General features: G+C 42.5%; 2 protein-coding genes across 3 annotated transcripts in view; one reads left to right on the top strand and one right to left on the bottom strand.

The window, feature by feature from the left end:
• The first annotated feature begins 981 nt into the window (after nt 1-981).
• LOC106580057 (hemojuvelin) lies at nt 982-11,358 on the top strand. The gene is made up of 5 exons (XM_014160641.3): nt 982-1,280; nt 4,374-4,497; nt 7,938-8,089; nt 8,254-8,768; nt 9,735-11,358. The coding sequence occupies exons 3-5, from the start codon at nt 7,993-7,995 to the stop codon at nt 10,398-10,400; spliced, it is 1,278 nt and encodes a 425-aa protein (XP_014016116.3). The 5' UTR covers nt 982-1,280; nt 4,374-4,497; nt 7,938-7,992; the 3' UTR covers nt 10,401-11,358.
• A 474-nt stretch (nt 11,359-11,832) lies between these two features.
• The window catches only part of itga8 (integrin, alpha 8), a 68,607-nt gene continuing 57,434 nt past the window's right edge, over nt 11,833-23,005 (bottom strand). Inside the window, exons 26-31 of one of the 2 annotated variants that reach the window (XR_014380661.1) lie at nt 19,338-19,451; nt 19,096-19,209; nt 18,879-18,980; nt 15,746-15,868; nt 13,750-15,605; nt 11,833-13,691 (exon numbers count right to left, since the gene is read on the bottom strand). Coding sequence is in view for 1 of the 2 variants with exons in the window: in XM_082962008.1 (XP_082818134.1) it covers nt 15,519-15,605; nt 15,746-15,868; nt 18,879-18,980; nt 19,096-19,209; nt 19,338-19,451 (540 nt within the window). In the remaining variant the exon portion in view is untranslated. Of the gene's footprint in view, nt 15,606-15,745; nt 15,869-18,878; nt 18,981-19,095; nt 19,210-19,337; nt 19,452-23,005 lie in introns of both variants that reach the window. The other variant, XM_082962008.1, reaches the window with a different exon arrangement.

Below are 23,005 nucleotides of genomic sequence, written 5' to 3'. Positions count from 1 at the left end.
TTCATGAGCTGAAATAAAATATCCCGTGCCATATGCACAACAAGCTTATTTCTCTTAAATATTGTGCACAAATGTGTTTACATCGGTTAGTGAGCATTTTTCTCCTTCGCCAAGATAATCCATCTACCTGACAGGTGTGGTATGTCAAGAAGCTGATTAAACAGCATGATCATTACACAGGTGCACCCTGTGCTGCGGACAATAAAAGGCCACTCTAAAATGTGCAGTTTTGTCACACAACACAATGCCACAGATTTCTCAAGTTTTGAAGGAGCGTGCTATTGGCACGATGACTCCAACAGTCTGATCAACTCTATGCAAAGAAGATGTGTTGCACTGCATGAGCTAAATGGTGGTCACACCAGATACTGTTTTTTTTTTATATTCAACCCCTACCCTTTGTTTAAGGTATCTGTGACCAACATATGCATATCTGTATTCCCAGTAGTTTGAAATCCCTAGATTAGGGCCATATTTCAATTGACTGATTTCCTTAAATGAACTGTAACTTAGTAAAATATTTGAAATTGTTGCATGTTCCATTTATATTTTTGTTCAGTATAGATCCCACATCACAATACCTTGACAAATTACCTTGAAACAACGTTGATTCAACCAGTTTTTGCCCTGTGGGATGATACTATACGTCCTATAATTCGTATGAATAACTTAACATAATATATCATACTAAGTGTAAAAGATGAATGCACAGAATAATACGAATTTTCCCGAGACCAGCCAGTGCAATATTGACAAAAGTCAATTTTTTTTTACTCAACTGGCAACGATATCTGACAAAACGGCTTGAACCGACTTTCTTGGGGATTTATGATAGCCTGCGAACCAAGAGGGCAACAAATATAGAATGGCCTCCTATAAAAATAAGAAAACACACTAGCAACAACAGGATGCAAATAGAACAGGTTGCCAGAGCCGCTGTGATAGTTTGAAATAGCCCCCCGGTGCCTAGGAGAGTGTGCGCCCAAGTGGACAGTTGTTACGCGAGCAGCAGGTGTTCGACACGAGTGATTTACACCACTTGTGGAGAAACACTGTCAAATATCTCACTGATCTGAGAGCCGACAACGAGGGAGGAAGGAAAAGCGGCTTGCAATGAAACCAGTTTGAGACTGGACATCACTGTCGGCAGCTCACTCGGACAGTTTGGGAGTTTGGTGTCAGTGCAGGCAAAACCTACTTCGCCTTTTTCCTATTGGAACGAGTGAGGTGGGGACATTTACGCAGTGTCTCATACGGAGCTTCAACAGAGGTGTGATTTGGTGAGGACATGAATGGTGCTTTGCCTGGTTCATTCTTAAATTAATCATGTGCTACACAATTCAGAAATGTGGCCTATTATTTACCTACCCACTGGGCACAGACGTCAATTCAACGTCTATTCCACGTTGGTTAAACCTAATTTCCTTGAAATTACGTGGCAACAATGTTGATTTAACCAGTGTGCCCAGTAGATACTACTATAGATGGATTGGATATGGATTGGGTCAAGCAAGTGTAAAGCTTTTATTTGGTTGGAACATGTTTTTTCTAACATTGTACAATACACTTTGTCCCCCTAATGGAACTTGTTGCTTTAAATACTTTCTCCATGGCCTAATATTAGAACAAATTCCCTGTCATTGTGACTAAATCAAGAAATAGAGCAGATTGGCATGTACTGTAGACTGACACTTGGGTGACATTGGCAATGTGGAATTTAAGGTTACATCAGCAGTTATATAACAACAATAGAATGATACCCATATATTAGCCATTAATTCATGTAATAGTCCCCCCCCCCCCCCCCAATAGTCCTGAAGTACAGCAATTGTTTGTCATAAATAATTGTTTTAATCAAACCTATGCTTTCACAGATAATTCATATTGATATAGATAGAATGTACAATAATAGATAGATTATCAATAAAATAGATCATACAATTAGTCAATCAGTCAAAAGTTATTTAAATGTTTGATAGTGTCCATCAAAATACACTGGTCTTCCACTTTCACAGTTAAGACATGTGACAGTGGGAAGGAAAACTTCAGGTGGAAGGAAACCTTGAGAGGAGAGAGAGAGCGAGAGAGAGCTGCACTATTACAAATACAAAGATGCTATGATGTGCACACATTCATTGACCTTTCCTATGCAGACACAAACAGATTGGATTCACATTAAATTCTCATTCATTAATAAATCAAGTGAGGTTGAGCCAAACAACCAATAGCTTGCTCTGTGTTTGTGGTTTTTGTGTCCAATACAAGTTGGGGATTGATCTAATGAATGAGTGAAAACCACAGGTCTTTAAGTGAGCTATTGTTGACATGTAGAACCACATGGACATCTCACTCCAGGCCAAGCCGTGAGAAAAAACATCTAGAGTCTCACATGTGACCAACCCACCTCAATGGTGACGTCGTGTGTGTGTGTGTGTGTGTGTGTTTGGTTTTACTATTCATGTGGGGCCCAGAGATCCTCATAAGGGTAGTAGCCTAAAACAAATCAAACAAGTGGGGACATTTCGCTGTTCCCCACAAGGAAAAAGGCTGTTTTAAGCTTAGGTTTAGAGTTAGAATTAGGGTTAGAATTACGTGTTAGAGTTAGGTTTAGTTTTAGGGGTTAAGGTTAGGGTTAAGGTTAGAGTTAGGTTAAGGGTTAGGGCTAGGTTTGAACCCCACAAGGATAGTAAAACAAACGTGTGTGTGTGTGTGTGTGTGTGTGTGTGTGTGTGTGTGTGTGTGTGTGTGTGTGTGTGTGTGTGTGTGTGTGTGTGTGTGTGTGTGTGTGTGTGTGTGTGTGTGAAGGGGAGTTTTGTGGTTAACAAGTGTACGGGTGCAGTGTTGCCCTAAAGGTAGTACCGTAATGGTGTTTAATTCACAAGCGACTATCTGTGTGTGTATGCACAGTGATTATTTGCTGTTCATGGATGGAACAAATAGGACCCTGTCAGTGTTGTTGGTCTGTGCACAGAGGGAGGTCACTGTGATTTTCAAAGCAGTGCAAAAAAAAAGGTGTGGGGGGGGGGCATACACCCCCACTCCAAATGTGCAGCTGCATCAGAATCCTTTGGTCGACATTCCAGACCTCAGCCACTACACTAGTGAACACAATGCCCACCGGACAACAAAAGGAGACCAATCTAGGGCATTGAAAAACGTTGAAAACAGAAGTGAAGAGACTGGGTTGGGGCAGGTCTATACACTGCTGCTGTTAGTTGGAATACAGTTCAAGAAGATTCATTTGATAATGTAAGTTGAAGATGTGTCTGATTGAAGACTGATTGTGACAGCTAGTAGCCATAGCCACTCCCTCCCTGAGTAGTGGAACTGCCGTTGGGCACACCTGCTTACCCTTCCCTCCCCTGCCTTGTAGCCCTGACTATTTCAGACCAGGGGAACACATGAAGGAAATGGCCTGGCTGGAGAGAGAGAGTCTGGTATATTTAGCGTGCTCTATTTCTGCCCCTGCTGCTCTCGTAACTCCCCCCCCCCCCTTCATACCCCCTCTCCCTGGTGCACTGCACAGGTCTCCCAAACTGTAATAAAGGTCAGACTTTAGTGTTGGTTCAGAGAGAGAGAGGACCACACACAAACACACTGCACACATGGTTCAATCTGGCCCATGCCATGACGCTTTCAAAGGCACACTTGGCACCAATGCTTTAGGAATGCCTTGTACTGGCAAAGGTTTTACTATGTAATGCACATAAGCTCTGCGAAGGTCTTACTAGAATGTAGGCCTACACCTTTCCTTAAACTTAGATCTTTCCACACATAAATCAAATACATTAATGCCATCCTTTTGGTTACTAAATTGGACATGACAAAGAGAGACTTTCTCTGGCCCTTGTTTGTTCTTCTCCGCTGACAAACGGAAAAGGGAAAAGAGTCCAAATTGAAAAATGACCAAGTGACCAACATTGTTGTAGCATAGCTTTAACAGGTAAATGCTTGCTTCATACCAATAACTGAAATATAACATAAAATGGGGTTTTGATACATAGTGCTGTGGCACACATGGTAAGCCATAGTTTTTCTTTGTTTTACTATATTTTGTCTCAAGCCTAGCTTCACAACACTAACAGATAATTGTTTACTATGCCAATGGTTACCACAGATGTTAGGTTACTTGGGCAGTTTATCTACTGTATGGAAACTTAAGCTCTGTAATGAAAATACTGAAGTTTATAGGGCTATTATTATGGCTATGATTATGGCAGCTTCAAACATGATCTGACCGGTGGTCAGGTGGATAAGACTGCCCTCGTAAACTGAAACTGTTGATCAAAGTATTGGTCCTATTCCTAAATGTGACCAAATGGTGGCCGCTGCTGTTGCTTTGCTCTGATTGTTGAATGTTTGTTTGTCAACAGTTCCCTCCATTGCCCTCATCTTGTCCATGTCCAAGCACAACGGTGTTGACTTCAGTCAGAGTGCTGTTGATGGGTTCCAAGAGTGTGGAAGATCGTAAAAAGTAGTTAGCATCTATTCAAATAAGTATGAACTACATCTACTTAATTACTTACAATTACAGGTGAAGGCGGAAGTTTACATACACTTAGGTTGGAGTCATTAAAACTCGTTTTTCAACCAGTCCAGAAATGTCTTGTTAACAAACTACAGTTTTGGCAAGTCGGTTAGGACATCTACTTTGTGCATGACACAAGTCATTTTTCCAACAATTGTTTACAGACAGATTATTTCACTTATAATTCACTGTATCACAATTCCAGTGGGTCAAAAGTTTACATACACTAAGTTAACTGTGCCTTGGAAAAGGCTTGGAAAATTCCAGGAAATGATGTCATGGCTTTAGAAGCTTCTGACAGGCTAATTGACATCATTTGAGTCAATTGGAGGTGTCCCAGTGGATGTATTTCAAGGCCTACCTTCAAACTCAGTGCCTCTTTGCTTGACATCATGGGAAAATCAAAAGAAATCAGCCGACCTCAGAGAAAAAAAATTGTAGACCTCCACAAGTCTGGTTCATCCTTCGGAGCAATTTCCAAACGCCTGAAGGTACCACGTTCATCTGTACAAACAATAGTACTCAAGTATAAACCCCATGGGACCACGCAGCAGTCATACCGCTCAGGAAGGAGACGCGCTCTGTCTCCTAGAGATGAACGTACTTTGATGCGAAAAGTGCAAATCAATCCCAGAACAACAGCAAAGGACCTTGTGAAGATGCTGGAGGAAACAGGTACAAAAGTATCTATATTCACAATAAAACGAGTCCTATATCGACATAACCTGAAAGGCCGCTCAGCAAGGAAGAAACCACTGTTCCAAAACCGCCATAAAAAATCCAGACTACCGTTAGCAACTGCACATGGGGACAAAGATCGTACTTTTTGGAGAAATGTCCTCTGGTCTAATGAAACAAAAATAGAACTGTTTGGCCGTAATGACCATCGTTATGTTTGGAGGAAAAAGGGGGAGGCTTGCAAGCCAAAGAACACCATCCCAACCGTGAAGCATGGGGGTGGCAGCCTCATGTTGTGGGGGTGCTTTTCTGCAGGAGGGACTGGAGCACTTCACAAAATACACTGCTCAAAAAAATAAAGGGAACACTTAAACAACACAATGTAACTCCAAGTCAATCACACTTCTGTGAAATCAAACTGTCCACTTAGGAAGCAACACTGATTGACAATACATTTCACATGCTGTTGTGCAAATGGAATAGACAACAGGTGGAAATTATAGGCAATTAGCAAGACACCCCCAATAAAGGAGTGGTTCTGCAGGTGGGGACCACAGACCACTTCTCAGTTCCTATGCTTCCTGGCTGATGTTTTGGTCACTTTTTAATGCTGGCGGTGCTTTCACTCTAGTGGTAGCATGAGACGGAGTCTACAACCCACACAAGTGGCTCAGGTAGTGCAGCTCATCCAGGATGGCACATCAATGCGAGCTGTGGCAAGAAGGTTTGCTGTGTCTGTCAGCGTAGTGTCCAGAGCATGGAGGCGCTACCAGGAGACAGGCCAGTACATCAGGAGACGTGGAGGAGGCCGTAGGAGGGCAACAACCCAGCAGCAGGACCGCTACCTCCGCCTTTGTGCAAGTAGGAGCAGGAGGAGCACTGCCAGAGCCCTGCAAAATGACCTCCAGCAGGCCACAAATGTGCATGTGTCTGCTCAAACGGTCAGAAACAGACTCCATGAGGGTGGTATGAGGGCCCGACGTCCACAGGTGGGGGTTGTGCTTACAGCCCAACACCGTGCAGGACGTTTGGCATTTGCCAGAGAACACCAAGATTGGCAAATTCGCCACTGGCGCCCTGTGCTCTTCACAGATGAAAGCAGGTTCACACTGAGCACATGTGACAGACGTGACAGAGTCTGGAGACGCCGTGGAGAACGTTCTGCTGCCTGCAACATCCTCCAGCATGACCGGTTTGGCGGTGGGTCAGTCATGGTGTGGGGTGGCATTTCTTTGGGGGGCCGCACAGCCCTCCATGTGCTCGCCAGAGGTAGCCTGACTGCCATTAGGTACCGAGATGAGATCCCCAAACCCCTTGTGAGACCATATTCTGGTGCGGTTGGCCCTGGGTTCCTCCTAATGCAAGACAATGCTAGACCTCATGTGGCTGGAGTGTGTCAGCAGTTCCTGCAAGAGGAAGGCATTGATGCTATGGACTGGCCCGCCCGTTCACCAGACCTGAATCCAATTGAGCACATCTGGGACATCATGTCTCGCTCCATCCACCAACGCCACGTTGCACCACAGACTGTCCAGGAGTTGGCGGATGCTTTAGTCCAGGTCTGGGAGGAGATCCCTCAGGAGAACATCCGCCACCTCATCAGGAGCATGCCCAGGCGTTGTAGGAGGTCATACAGGCACATGGAGGCCACACACACTACTGAGCCTCATTTTGACTTGTTTTAAGGACATTACATCAAAGTTGGATCAGCCTGTAGTGTGGTTTTCCACTTAAATTTTGAGTGTGACTCCAAATCCAGACCTCCATGGGTTGATAAATTGGATTTCCATTGATTATTTTTGTGTGATTTTGTTGTCAGCACATTCAACTATGTAAAGAAAAAAGTATTTAATAAGATTATTTCTTTCATTCAGATCTTGGATGTGTTGTTTAAGTGTTCCCTTTATTTTTTTGAGCAGTATAGATGGCTTCATGAGGAAGGAACATTTTGTGGATATATTGAAGCAACATCTCAAGACATCAGTCAGGAAGTTAAAAGCTTGGTCGCAAATGGGTCTTCCAAATGGACAATGACCCCAAGCATACTTCTAAAGTTGTGGCAAAATGGCTTAAGGACAACAAAGTCAAGGTATTGGAGTGGCCATCACAAAGCTCTGACCTCAATCGTATAGAAAGAACTGAAAAAGTGTGCGCGAGCAAGGAGGCCTACAAACCTGACTCAGTTACACCAGCTCTGTCAGGAGGAATGGGCCAAAATTCACCCAACTTATTGTGGGAAGCTTGTGGAAGGCTACCCAAAACGTTTGACCAAAGTTAAACAATTTAAAGGCAATGCTACCAAATACTAATTGAGTGTATGTAAACTTCTGACCCACTGGTAATGTGATGAAAGAAATAAAAGCTGAAATAAATCATTCTCTCTACCATTATTCTGACATTTCACATTCTTAAAATAAAGTGGTGATTCTAACTGACCTAAGACTGGGAATTTTTACTAGGATTAAATGTCAGGAATTGTGAAAAACTGAGTTTAAATGTATTTGGCTAAGGTGTATGTAAACTTCCGACTTCAACTGTAGATCTTGTGATCCGCTTGTTATATGATAAAATATTACACTATGTATTCAATACAAATTGCACTCTATCTTGACAAATGGTCTACTGGAGTTGAGCCTAGATCGTGCCTGTGGTAGTGGTGTGGTGTTTCCACCTACAGGCCACAGTATGTATGTAATGTCTGTCTCTATCTATGCCCTGCCTGCATCTGTAGCCCCTGTACTGAGCCTGAGCCTGGTCTGCAGCCCTCGGCCTGAGGCTGGAAGGGGATGGGGACACTGGCCCTTTGCAGCCACTACTCACAGCTGTCATGGAAACGCAGCGTCATAGTGGCAATGCTACTGTTTCACCTGTGCTGCCTGCAAGGTACTTTCTATGATCCACAGCTTGTCTTCAAACTACCCAATAATGTCAAGCAACTGTGATATTTCTGTTACATGCTCAATGGAAAGACATTTTTTTCTCCTACTATTGTTACGTTATTAATGATTAATGAACTGGAGCTTCCACTTCTCTCCCTCCTCCCACAGTATGGGCATCCTGTCGCATCCTGAGGTGCAACTCTGACTTTGTAGCTGTCACCCTGGACCTTGGGGGCAGCGGTGGGGGCGGAGGAGGAGGCAGCAGAGAGGGCAATGCGGGCTACTGCAGCGCCCTCCGCTCCTATGCCATGTGTACCCGCCGCATGGCCCGTGCCTGCCGGGGCGACCTGGCCTACCACTCGGCCGTGCAGGGCATCGAGGACCTCCTCATCCAGCACAGCTGCCCCAGGACAGGCCCCACCGCTCAGCCCCGGCCCCTGCCACAGGCCCCCATCTCTGGGGACGCCTGCATCTACGAGAAGGGCTACGTCCAGCGTGAGGGCCGGACCCCTGACTATCTCCACTGTGGGGTGTTCGGGGATCCCCATGTTCGCACCTTCCGTGATGAGTTCCAGACGTGCGCTGTACAAGGGGCCTGGCCACTGATAGATAATGAGTATCTATACGTTCAGGCAACTAGCGCCCCCATGAGAGGAGGGGCATATGCCACGGCTCTCATCACGGTAGGCCTCATTTCTAAAATTATATATAGTCAATTATATTTTATAAACATTTTTTTTAAATTATACATCTTTACAATCCGTTCTTAAAGGCCAAGTGCAGTCAAAAATGTGATTTTTCTACCCTGAGGTTTGAATAATACTGTGAAAATTATGATAATGCCCTTTTAGTGTAAGAGCTGTTTGAAAAGGCCACCTGAAATTTCTGCCTGTTTTAGTGGGATGGAGTTTTGGCCTTCCCGGTGACATCACCAGGCGGTAAATTAGGTAATACGGCAATAAGAAAGAGAGTTCCAAACCTCTCTGCCAGTAACAGCTAGTGTCACGTTGGTATGGAGGATCGGGAGACAGGCGCAGGAATGCATAATAGGGGTTTTTATTTCCCAAATTACAGCGTGCCGTGTAAAGGCACGGGGATGAAGACCAAACAAACACTATACAAAACACAGGGTAGAAATCCAAACAAAAGTGAATAAATAACAGAAGCGCACAATGATACCACATGGGACGAGACCTGTAATCATCTGCGCAATCCACAAGGGCACAAAAGCCAAAACACACAGCACAGGTACTCGCAGGCACCAACGGACATTGGAACAATAATTGACAGGACAATGGTGAACAAAGGGAACACTTATACAATTACTAATCAACTGGGAATAGAGACCAGGTGTGCGTAATGACAGTTCCGGAGGGATCTGTGACAGCTAGTTTTCAGTTTTCCCTCCCCACTCTGGCTTGAGAAATTGCTTTTTGCCAAGAAACTCGATTTTTTTTATTGAAAATAATCACAGTAAGATACTTAATTATTACCCAGAAATTATTTATTATTGAGATAAAAATGGCTTCATTGGACCTTTAAAATATAACTATGTACAATGCATGACATGTCTTTATACATAAATAAAGCATACGGACGTCTAGCTCATTGGAAGGATGTGTGTAACAACAGGGTTGTCTCTCCACCAGATTACCATCATCTTTAAGAACTGGCGCCAGTGTATCGAGCAGCAGATCTACCAGGCGGAGCTGGACAACGTTCCCGCAGCCTTCTTGGACGGCTCAGTGACCAGCGGGGAGAGGCAGGGCCAGCACAGCCTGAGCATCCACTCTGATCTGCCTGGGCGCCAGGCTGAGATCCGTGCCGCCCACATCGGCACCACCCTGGTGGTGCGTCAGAGTGGGCGGTCCCTGGGCCTGTCAGTACGCTCGCCAAGTGCCATTGCTGAAGCATTCACCCCCGAGCAGGACCTGCAGCTGTGTGTGTATGGCTGCCCACCTTCACAGCGCCTAGAGACGCTACCCAGCCCCTCTTCTTCCTCCTCCCTTTCCTCCTCCTCTTCCTCCAGCCAGCCCTCTGCTGCAGCCCATGTCCACTGTGCAGCCCTCCTCCCTGCTAGGGACATCTACTACCAGGCCTGCCTGTTTGACCTGCTGGCCACAGGGGACCTCAACTCCAGTATGGCGGCCGTGGCGGCCCTGGAAGACGCCCGGGGAATGTTCTCAGACCCCAATAAGGTGCATCTGCTACTGGTGGGCAAGGCCGATGGGAGTAGCCCATGTCTGCCTCTGATCCTGGCTGTGGGCGTCCTATCAGAGCATCTGGTGGCTCTTTGGACGGGGAAGTATTTATGAACTAGTGACTGGTAGGAGCTGTGGGCATAGCATTAGCCACACTGACTCTGACCGAGCAGATGCTCTTTCTTCATACTTGATAGCCTTGTTTCATAAACAACAGGCATCACCTTTGACTGGTTGGAACCCTGTGGCATTGTGACTGGTTACAGAAGTCAATGTTTCCCTCATTCGTTTTCTTCCAGCAGGAGAAGAATGTTGATAGGAATAAATACAGGTGAATGCTCTCAGTGAGGATAGAAGTGAACTCTTGAAGCCTGACACTAGTTGTGTTGATTCTAATCCCTTAACTATGCTGAGTCAAATGTATTAAGACAAGATGTATTATCCGTCTCAGCACAGAGGATGGCATGCTGCAGCCTGTTGCATAATTCCACGAATCCAGACAGTATATTCCATCTTCAACTCTTTTTTTAATATACTTTCTGTTATTTTCCGTTTATTTTATCATGGAGGGAATTTAGTGGTTTATTTATAGTAAATATAATACTACAGTGGTATCATCCTCTGTAAAGAAACTAATTTATCACTAATTTATTACGTCATCTTTGTGTGTCTACATTTGGTATGCAGTGAGTTGTAATAATGTCTCGATTCATTTCATAAGGGACTGTTTTTGAATGTACGTTTGGTTCATATGTCAGTATTTGTAAGACAATGTTTACAATGTATTGTTCATCCTGTTCATATTTTTACCTACTGTAGTTGCCAAAGTAAAAAATATATCTTCCCAAAGTTACTCATACCATCTTTCTAAAACAATAGAGATCAAGCAAGGAGTAAATTAAAATAATATATTGTTTTCCAAATGCTGGAAAATACCTTATATTGCCTTCCATGTAATAATGTGACCTCTGACAAGGATAAAACATATTTATACCTACAGATTCGAATATATTTCCCTTTGTGAGTTTTATTAAATTTGATCGTTTTTTCCCAAGACCCGAAAATGGTCTGTATAATGTCCTGAGTGTGTATTTTTAATGAGCGACCTTAACTGGGGTTTTGTGAACCATGAAATGTCCAATACAACTGCAGTATTCCTCTGGAGGGGCTACTGAGGCAGCATTTGGGTGAGTTGAGTTCTCTTTCGCTGTGACTGGCAGCTCTCTTCTGCCATCTGATGTCAGATGCCTTCTCTGGTGTACTGTCCAGCATTCCTGTTGTTGCTTCTGTGATAGCTGGAATGAGTCCATTCTAGACCCCCCTTAGCTTCTCTGATGGTATAGGTCAATGTAGAAGTGATAGGAGGGGGGGTTGGGGTGTGAGGGGCAGTGGTGTTGATCAAAAAGGGGGGGGAAATGGTATTGTTTTTTTATTGATTGTATTGGTTTTGATGTGATTCAATAAAAACAATTGTTCACAATAAAAATAAAGTGATGAGACAGCGAGGAACCACACCTTAATACAGTAAACAATATTAGAAAATGTATACTTGGCAATTAAGGACACTTTATTTCAATAATCTTTCAGTATTCTTCAGTACAAAAACAAAACACAAATCAAATTTGTGACGAGAATCCTTCATATTTAGATACTGTGAATTACTAGAAGTGAAGTAAATTGAAATTAAGTTTGAACCTTACTCTCTTATTGCTCTATTCAATCAGATCCACTTTAGCCGACATCTGCATAGCGGTTGTTTTGACGGTGTCAGAGGTGGAACTGCGTTAGAGCTGTCACATCCACAAGGGCTCCTGGCATTATACCTAAAGCGGACATTGCCATTGGCTGCACAGCATCGCATTAAGAGAAATCCCATGTAGCCTTGTTTACAAGTTCGAACACTAGAATGTGAGATGTAATCTTCACCTCGATTAGGCTGATAGAAATCCTCATGATTTAGTTTAATGATTTTCAATTAGAGCGTCATTATTTCTATATAGCCTACACTTTCTCGTTCTGAACTTCTAACGCCAGTGGGACGGTGTGGCTTCATGACAGTGATCAAGAGCAGCTGCTCACTGATTTGACTGCTCTAATGCAGTTACACCTCCGACACTGCCAAAACATCAGCTATTTTTCTACCCAAGCCTTTTTTCACTTTAGTGGATAAGCTTATATTTTTTGGGGGGGGAGCGGTGGGAGTCCAAGAATATGTAAAGCATTCCTCCAGAGAGATAGAACACACAAGTCCTTCCTAACTTTATGTATTATTACTGGGAAGCGAATATACTAAATATTGTTTACTGGCTTCGCAACCTAGAAACTGATTGGTGTCAAACAGAAGTCAACTCCTATTTCTCTTCCTCTATGTCAGCTTTCGTCACCTCCAATCTTACTATTTCTGCTTTGCGCTACACATCCAATCCAATTGTTGTCAATACTCTTAAAATTTGGCCTTAACTCCATCAACACTTTAAATTCTGTGATTTCTCTATTCAAGTTCCTATATGTAATAATCACCTCTTCCTTCCAGCCAAACTGGATTTCGCTTGAAGCCTGTGGCAGAGGAATGGCCTTACTAAGTTTAATGACCTTTATATTGATGGCACCTTTACATTTGATAGCGAGGTCATCAAAATTGGCATTCTACCACATTCAAGTGTATTTAGGTATTTCCAAATGTAGGTATTTTTTAGATAATCATGTCCTTTGATAACCCATCACTTAATAAAATTAGATCTGAGCGGGAAAAGGAACTTGGTTGAGAGACCTCGGACGAAGTCTGGAATAGTGCCTTGCTTAGCGTAAATGGAAGCTCCTCTTGTGCCCGGCTCAGCCTTATACTTCACTGTATCCATTTCAGTAAGGCCAGACTCTCCAAATTCTACCCAAATATTGATGGTACATGTGACAGGTGTAAAAGCTCCTTGGCGCACTTGACTCACATCATCTGGTTTTGTCCCCGTCTGGCAGACTACTGGTCCACTATATTTAAAACACTTTCTGAAGCATTTGATATAGAGTGGTAGTCTAGTGCAGAAATTGCTATTTTTGGAGTACCAAACAACAATCCTTCCCTGACCAATAGACAGCTAAATGCCATTGCCTTTGCCTCCCTGTTGGCACGCAGAAGGATTCTATTGGATTGGAAATCTATCAATCCTCCCTCAGCCTCTCTTTGGCTCAAAGATTTGATGCTGTTCCGAAAATTAGACAAAATTAAGTAGACCATTAAAAGGTCAACCAACTCATTTTATTCCAGCTGGGACCTGATGATATCCTATTAGTAGTCTTGGCCCACCTCCAGCCCTTAAGGTTACTGCTACATAGGCCTATAGCATCACCTTCCTCCAGATTAGTATTCTTGGCCCCACTCCCAGCCCTTGAGGTTACTGCTATATAGGCCTATAAAATTAGTACTCTTGGCCTCAGCCCCGGCCCTTGAGATTACTGCTACATAGACCTAGAAGATCATCTAATCACTTGAAATTGTTAGGCTATTACATTCTTGCTTTGAATTTAAGTAATATTATGTTGTATACTTTAGGGTTGTGTTTTCTGATATGTAACTCAATGACTTTCCCTTTATTTTTTAAATGTGTTTGGAATCATTCTGGGTTGATTATGCGGGGTTAGTTATGCGGGTGTCGGCTAGCGTCTATTAACAGTTGGTCTGATTGAATCTAGGCCTAAACCTCTCACATTGGATGCTAATGTTAATGCAATTCCTTTTGTATTTAGCCCAGTCCCACGTTCTCTTTTTAAACAGTTGGACCCGTTATAAACACTTCTCTCTTTCAACACTTACAGTGCCTTCGGAAGGTATTCAGACCCCTTGACTATTTCCACATTTAGTTATGTCACAGCCTTATTCAAAAATGTATTCAATTGTTTTCCCCCCTCATCAATCTACACACAATACCCCATAATGACAAAGCAAAAACAGATTTTTTGTCATTTTTGCAAATATATATATTTTTTTACCCGGAAATATCACATTTACATAAGTATTCAGACCCTTTACTCAGTACTTTGTCAAAGCACCTTTGGCAGCGATCAAGGGAAAGATGAACAGAGTAAAGTGCAGAGAGATCCTTGATGAAAACCTGCTTCAGGACGCTTAGGATCTCAGACTGAGTTAAGGGTCTGAATACTTATGTAAATGTAATAGGTCAGTTTTTTATTTTTAAGAAATTTGCAAAAATGTCTAAAAACCAGTTTTTGCTTTGTCATTATGGGGTATTGTGTGTAGCTTGATGAGGGAAAATAATGATTTAATCAATTTTAGAATAAGGCTGTAACAATTTTATTTTTTTTAAGTAAAGGGGTCTAAATACTTCCCGAAGGCACTGTATATACTAATGTACCAACAAAAACACTCACATAGACAATAGTATACTAACTAAACAATATACACAAAGAATTTGAACATCAAGTTGTAATAAAATAATACCAGTGTAAACAAGCTTCAGTATCACACAGAATGTCCCAATATTGCACATACACCATCCATAGATATATACAGCCCCGTGTTTGTGTGTGTGCATGCGCGTGTGTGTGTGTGTGTGTGTGTGTGTGTGTGTGTGTGTGTGTGTGTGTGTGTGTGTGTGTGTGTGTGTGTGTGTGCGTGCGTGCGTGCATGCGTGCGTGCGTGCGTGCGTGCGCATAGTTGTGTGCATGTGTGAGTTTGATCAATGGTGGAATGTATTTAACAGTGAAAGCAGGCGGACACCAAGTCACTGACATCAGATGGTAACTCCACTTGTAGTAAACCAGGCTGGTTAACTCCAACTGAACTTTCCAACCATACAGATCACCAAGTAGTCTAACCCACAGAGGCAAGCGGTGCATAGAAACATATTCAACTACAAGCAGGGTTAGAACCAGAGTCCATTCTACTGTCCAAGATTGTCTTGAGGCCTCATATACATCCAAGTGGTTGTGTTTGCTTAAATAGTGTTTATGTGTGCAGTTCCATCTGTGTGGGTTGTTCCCAGTCTCTCTGGTGCTGTTTGAATACAAGTCTTAATGGCACTTCAGCCTTTGGCCTGTGGGCTTGCAGTCCAATCACTGATGACAGATCAGCTTTAAAAGGGGTAAAGAACCTTTGATCTGTGAGTTTGCAGTCTGCCTGCAGATCTCATCTCAGTTTAATTTCACTCAAGAGGTGGAACTCCTCCCAAACAGCCTCTTCGAATCAATAACTGGTCTCCATGGCGCGAGTGGGCGTTCTTAAGCGTCTGCTAATTGGTCAGAGGTCAGCTGCTCACGGTCTGACACATCTTCCGCTGGCAGCCGTGCCCGGTCAAAGAACCCACACTGAGGAAGAGAGGGTTAAGTTATACTAAAGTCGTGTGTGTGTGTGTGTGTGTGTGTGTGTGTGTGTGTGTGTGTGTGTGTGTGTGTGTGTGTGTGTGTGTGTGTGTGTGTGTGTGTGTGTGTGTGTGTGTGTGTGTGACCTTCCACATGGCCAGTGTTAGCATAGCCAGGACCAGCAGTCCCAGTAGGATGGCCAGGATGATGACCCACAGAGGAACAGCAAACGCCACATCAGGAGTCCCCCACAGCACCAGTGTACCCATCTTTAACACACACAATCACAGTTAGTTACAGGCTGGGTGGGGTTCAGGGCAAAGGTTATTGTAGGTAATAGTTAGGGTGGATGTCACATCTTACTGAAGTGGTGTGTTAGGGTAAGGAGGGGGTCTGGAGGCTATAGGGCAGGGTAGAGCTAAGGGTTAGTGTTAGGGGTATCTTATTGAAGGGGTGTGTTGGGGTAAGGAGGAGGTCTGGAGGCTATAGGGCAGGGTAGAGGTAAGGGTTAGTGTTAGGGGTATCTTATTGAAGTGGTGTGTTGGGGTAAGGAGGAGGTCTGGAGGCTATAGGGCAGGGTAGAGGTAAGGGTTAGTGTTAGGGGTATCTTATTGAAGTGGTGTGTTGGGGTAAGGAGGGGGTCAGGAGGCTATAGGGCAGGGTAGAGGTAAGGGTTAGTGTTAGGGGTATCTTATTGAAGGGGTGTGTTGGGGTAAGGAGGAGGTCTGGAGGCTATAGGGCAGGGTAGAGGTAAGGGTTAGTGTTAGGGTTATCTTATTGAAGGGGTGTGTTGGGGTAAGGAGGAGGTCTGGAGGCTATAGGGCAGGGTAGAGGTAAGGGTTCATGTTAGGGGTATTTTATTTAAGTGGTGTGTTGGGGTAAGGAGGAGGTCTGGAGGCTATAGGGCAGGGTAGAGGTAAGGGTTCATGTTAGGGGTATCTTATTGAAGTGGTGTGTTGGGGTAAGCAGAAGGGCTGGAGGCAGTAGGGCAGGGTACACTCTTAGAATTAGTGGTGACTCTAGGAACCCTGGAGATCTTTGAGGAACCATTGATAGTCAATGGTTCACATTTGCACCTATGGTTAGGTTCATGGAGGAACCTTTAATGTTTCAATGTAGCAAAACCCTTGACTGGAGGCATGTCTTTGTGTGGGCATGGCTTTCAGATAGATCTTTTTAGGCCACCCGTGGGGGTAAATGTCATTCCTGTTCATCTGTTCTGTTGCATTGTCATCATATGTTAAGGTTGAACACTGACAGCTTTGTAGCTTCAATGGGGCTTACAGAGATGTATGAGTTCCTCAAGAGTCCATGCAAATCCCAAAGTGGGAATAGTTACCACTTTATAACTATATGAATGAAATTGTATTTGTGTCAAATCGCCAACCCAATTGACACATAATTGACACATAAACAAACATTACAATAATTCGCTATGGTAATTAAATGATCATTCTTCTTCTGGAGTTCTCTGCATTGTGCATCGCATATCGTTCAAAAGTTTGGGGTCACTTAGAAATGTCCTTGTTTTTGAAAGAAAAACACTTTTTTTGTCCATTAAAATAACATTAAATTGATCAGAAAAACAGTGTAGACATTGTTAATGTTGTAAATGACTATTGTAGCTGGAAACGTCTGATTTTTAATGGAATATCTACATACAGAGGCCCATTATCGTACAGAGGCCCATTATCAGCAACCATCACTCCTGTGTTTCAATGACACGTATTACCTAATCCAAGTTTATAATTTTAAAAGGCTAATTGATCATTAGAAGACCCTTTTGCAATTATGTTAGCTGTCATACTTTTCTCCTTCGTCTGAAGATATTTCAAAATCACTGTACGACCAATACGCAGCGGGTTGCGTGCTCCACATCATATTTATTAAATGTGATGAACACGGAAAAACAAAATAAACACGAATGAAATAAAGTGACAGGCTAACAGGCTAATACTTACAAACAAACGAACAGCAGTGTTAACTCAACCACCCACAACCCCAAGTGACAAACATACTCCTAATTATATGACTCCCAACCAGGAACAACGATAACCAGCTGTCCCTGATCGGGAGCCACACAGACCCACATAGAAATACAACACCCAGAACACACATACACAGACATACTCTGCCACGTCCTGACCAAAACTACACAACAACACCCTCTGCTGGTCAGGACGTGACATTAGCACAGCTGAAAACTGTTTTCCAGATTAAAGAAGCAATAAAACTGGCCTTCTTTAGAGTAGCTGAGTATTGGCTCTAACCAGAATAGAGTATTGGCTCTAACCAAACTGGCTCTAACCAGAATAGAAAGAGGAGTGGGAGGCCCCGGTGCACAACTGAGCAAGAGGACAAGCACATTAGAGTGTCAATTTAGAGAAACAGACACCTCACAAGTCCTCAACTGGCAGCTTCATTAAATAGTCTCAACACCAGTCTCAACGACAGGCAGAGTTCTAGGCAGAGTTGCAAAGAAAAAGCCATCGCTCAGACAGGCCAATAAAAAGAAAAGATTAAGATGGGCAAAAGAACACAGACACTGGACAGAGGAACTCTGCCTAGAAGGCCAGCATCCCGGAGTCGCCTCTTCACTGTTGACATTGAGACTGGTGTTTTGCGGGTACTATTTATATTTTTGACAACTTTTACTTCCCTACATTCCTAAAAAAAGAATGTACTTTTTACTCCATACATTTTACTGTACCTGACACCCAAAAGTACTCGTTTTTATTTTGAATGCTTAGCAGGACAGGAAAATGGTCCAATTTACGCACTTATCAAAACAACACATGGTCATCCATTCTGCCTCTGACCTGGCGGACTCACTAAACACAAATGTATCTTTTGTAAATTATGTGTGAGTGTTGGAGAGTGCCCCTGGCTATCCATGCATTTTTAAAACAAGAAAATGGTGCCACCTGCTTTGCATTATAGAAGGAATTTGAAATTATTTATACTTCTACTTTTACTTTTGATACTTAAGTATATTTAGAACCAAATACTTTTAGACTTTTACTCAAGTAGTATTTTACTGAGTGACTTTTACTTTTACTTGAGTAACTTTCTATTAAGGTATCTATACTTTTACTTAAGTATGACAATTGGGTACTTTTTCCACCACTGTCGAATACCCTTTTCAGAGGGGTTGCTCATGGAACCTTTTTGAACTGGAAAGGTTCCCCAGGTGGCAATTTTTAGATCCTCAGAAGGTTCTTCCAGGCTCCTTTCCTTCTAAGAGTGTATAGGTATGGGTTAGTGTTAGGGGTATCTTACTGAAGTGGTGTGTTGGGGTAAGGAGGAGGGCTGGAGGCGGTAGGGCAGGGCCGTCACTCTGAAGGACACGGTGGAGTTGAGGAGGTATGGGTCGTTACGTCTCTGCAAGGTGATAGATGTTATAGATACTTTATTTCTTAATACTTAATACTAATAATAACATTAATATGAATACTCCCAGTAGTACATAAGTCTGGGTTTATATTTGTGTGCTCACCTGGAGGAAGGTGTGAGCCCAGAGTCGGGAACGGATCTTGACTACAGCGCTCTGACCACGGTCCAACCGCCCGACCACACACAGAACTCTTAGACAAATGATGTTACTGCAGTTCTATAGAGCGGGAGAGACCGAGAGAGAGAGTTCATATACATTCCAAAACTGCTGCTGTATAGTAATACCAAACAAGCTGACAGTGAAATCCAAGGCTGCTGATAATGAAGTGCATGTATTGTAAGTACCAGGGTCTTGCTGCTGTAGGGCTGGGCAGCACTGGTGGCTCGTCTGTAGCGGTGAGGAGAGCTACGGTTTCTCAGAAAGCCCAACAATTCTGGAGTGTCCTGGACAGAGGACGTCTGAGAGAGAAAGAGAGAGAGAGAGAGAGACAGAGAGAGAGAGAAAGAGAGTGAGCGTGAGAGCGAGAGCAAGAAAGAGGGGAGATAATTAAGTCACATTATTACATACCACATATAAGACCAACCAACCATCTATACAAAAAACACCACAGGTACACACTTACAGTGCCTTGCTAAAGTATTTAAGCCTATTTTTACTCCTAAACTAATTTAGGCTTGCCTAAACAAAGGGGCTGAATACTTATGCAACGACTATATTTTAGTTATCACATTTTTATTAATATTTTAAAACTTTTTTTAAATTGAATTTTTCTTTGACTTTGACATTACATAGTGTTTTGTGTAGACATTAAATTACAATGAAGTCCATTTCAATCCCACTTTCTAACACAATAAAATGTAAAGAAATCCAAGGGGTATGAATACTTTTGCAAGGCACACATAGGTCTACACATTGTAGATGACACACTGTCTAGTAGCCTGATCAGCAACCTTGTAGACAGTTTTCTACCTCGTGGAAAAAGAAGAGACCAAACAACACAGATTCAGGGTTACTCTGGTTCTCTTAATGTTTGATCAGATGTTCTTGGTGCTATTTTTACATCCACCACATGTTGACTTCTCACATAGTGGGCTAGCTCTTGTTGACAGGTTTCTATAAAGATTCCCCATTCTGCTTTTTACCCGTCTTATTTTTGCTGGTAGTGAGACTCATAGACAACATTACTATTGAACTAAGGCATCATTCAAAATGAGGGGCGTAGTAGATATGCTGGTGCTGGCATTCTATCTGTTTGGGACTTGGGCTGAGGGAGAGAGTAAAGGAGGGATGGATCAGATTGACCAGAACATTCTATTCACTACCATAGATGCTGTCTGGGATGAGCCGAGTCACCTGAGACTCATGCTGAACAACACAAAGAAACAAGTAGAGAAGTTGGAGAAGGAGAACGCTGGTACTGTAACAATGCACAATTAGACAGAGAAAGAAAGAAAGAACAAAGGTAGCCTGATGTAATAATACAGGTAATGAAACCGATCACACTGTGAAAATAAGTAGTGCTTGCTTAACTCTCATTCTGTATTGATTGATAAGTTTGGACATTTATGTTGGTGCCATTTCAGTCCTGGGGGACAGGGTGGTCAAGCTGAAGACAGAGAACACATATAATCATCATTAGATGTCATTTCTTAAATGGATTTAGATAATAATTCACTGTCAGCTGCTAATATTGATCTTTCATACATAGGCTACAGTAAATCTTTATCATTAAAGCTCAAGCAGCAGAACTGACAGACCTAGATACTGTGATACTGACGTTGGATTTACAGATCTAGAACCAAGGTAATAACAAAATGCAAATTTTACAAAATACGATTTAGTTAATTAGCTCAATCAAAAATGTACAGCTGTGGATTTTGCTGGATATTTTATCATAATGTCCAAGACAAATTCCGTTGTGATTTCAGCCCAGAGTTACCGCAAAGGGATTGCTTAGCACAAGGGTTCCCATCTTTCTTTAAAGGTAGACTTTATAAGAACTACTGTCCCTCAGATGAGCATAGCTAATTGCAGGGAGAAATAAATAAAGCATTGTTTTAGCTGCATCTCAGCTACATATTTTCAGGCTATTTCAGCCCTGGGAAAACAGAGTGACAGACAGTGAGAGCCAGGTGGTGGAACCGAAGAAAGAGAATGCAGGTAATAAGGAGACTACTATGAATAAACATGCTGTAGCACATGTTTTTGCATATAAGATGTATGATTCTGTAAGTGAAGTAGTGAACTTGTAATTTTAAAAAGCTTTATGTTACATTGTGGTTAAAAAATATGCCAGTGCACTATTAGAAGTTATAGTATGAGAATTATTGACAACGAAAATGACTGGTGCTATATAAGGGCCTTCAGAAAGTATTCATACCCCTTGACTTATTCCACATTTTGTTGTGTTAAAGCCTGATTTCAAAATGGATTCTCACCCATCTACACACAATACCCCATAATGACATTAGACATTTTAGCAAATGTATTGAAAATGAAATACAGAAATATTTACATAAGTATTCACACCCCTGAGCCAATTATTTGTAGAAGCACCTTTGGCAGTGATTACAGCTGCAAGTCTTTCTGGGTAAGTCTCTAACAGCTTTGCACACGTGGATTGTACAATTGCACATTATTATTTTTTTAATTCGTCAAGCTCTGTCACGTTGATTGTTGATCATTGCTAGACAGACATTTTCAAGTCTTGCCATAGATTTTCAAACCAATTTAAGTCAAAACTGTAACTAGACATTCAATGTGGTCTTGGTAAGCAACTCCAGTGTAGATTTGGCCTTGTGTTTTAGATTATTGTTTTGCTGAAAGGTGAATTCGTCTCCCAGTGTCTGTTGGAAAGTAGACTGAAGCAGGTTTTCCTCTAGGATTTTGCCTGTGCTTATAGCTGTATTATAAACCAAAAAACTCCATAGTCCTTGCTGATGACAAGCATACCCATAACATGATGCTTGAAAATATGATATGTTGTGATGGATTTTCCCCAAACGTAACGCTTTGTATAAAGCGTCTACCAATCGGTGCCCTTCTTTGCGAGGCATTGAAAAGCCTCCCTGGTCTTTGTGGTTAAATCTGTGCTTGAAATTCACTACTCGATTGATGGACCTTACAGATAATTGAATGTGTGGGGTACAGAGATGGGGTAGTCATTAAAAAATCATGTTAACCACTATTATTGAACACAGAATGAGTCCATGCAATTTATTATGCGATTTGTGAAGCACATTTACTCCTGAACTTATTTAGGCTTGCCATAAGAAAGGGGTTGAATACTTATTGACTCAGGTTTACATTTTGTATTAATAAAAAACATGTGACACACATCTCAATGTAATACATTTTTAATTCAGGCTGTAATACAACAAAATGTGAAAAAAGTAAAGGGGTGTGAATACTTTCTGAAGGCACTATATATAGCTATTTCAATATTTTTTCAAACTTTCTTTACTTTCAGCCCCATGGGTAGGGGTGGTATGGGAAGGGTTTTCTCTGGTTGCCAGGAGGGTGGGCGGTGGGTAACTGATGAGTAACCCTAGTTACTGGGAGGGTTGGGAAACATGGGGTTGTATGGAGACATATATCTTGTTTTTAAATGTAACCTTTATTTAACTAAGCAAGTCAGTTAAGAACAAATTCTTATTTACAATGACAGCCTACCCCAGACGATGCTGGGCCAATTGTGCGCTGCCCTATGGGACTCCCAATCACGGGCGGATGTGATACAGCCTGGATTCGAACCAGGGATTGTAGTGACGCCTCTTGCACTGAGATGCAGTGCCTTAGATCGCTGCGCCACTCAGGAGCCCACTCGGGAGACATGTTGGCTGGGGGAATGGGATGGGAAGTTGGGGGATGCCCACTTCTTTTTTCTTTTCCTGTTTATACTGAATTTACTAGTTATTGTTAAACTCTATGTGTATTTCTTACTGTTTTTGTTGAGTGGCAGCCTACGGGTACAAGTTTTATAAATGGATAATTTGAAATGGATAATGTACCT

The sequence above is a fragment of the Salmo salar genome, chromosome 02, assembly GCF_965601325.2.
Source record: "Salmo salar chromosome 02, fSalSal1, whole genome shotgun sequence".
NCBI lineage: Eukaryota > Metazoa > Chordata > Actinopteri > Salmoniformes > Salmonidae > Salmo > Salmo salar.
Note: the sequence above shows the minus strand (reverse complement) of the source record. Positions and strands in the feature narration are given on the sequence as shown.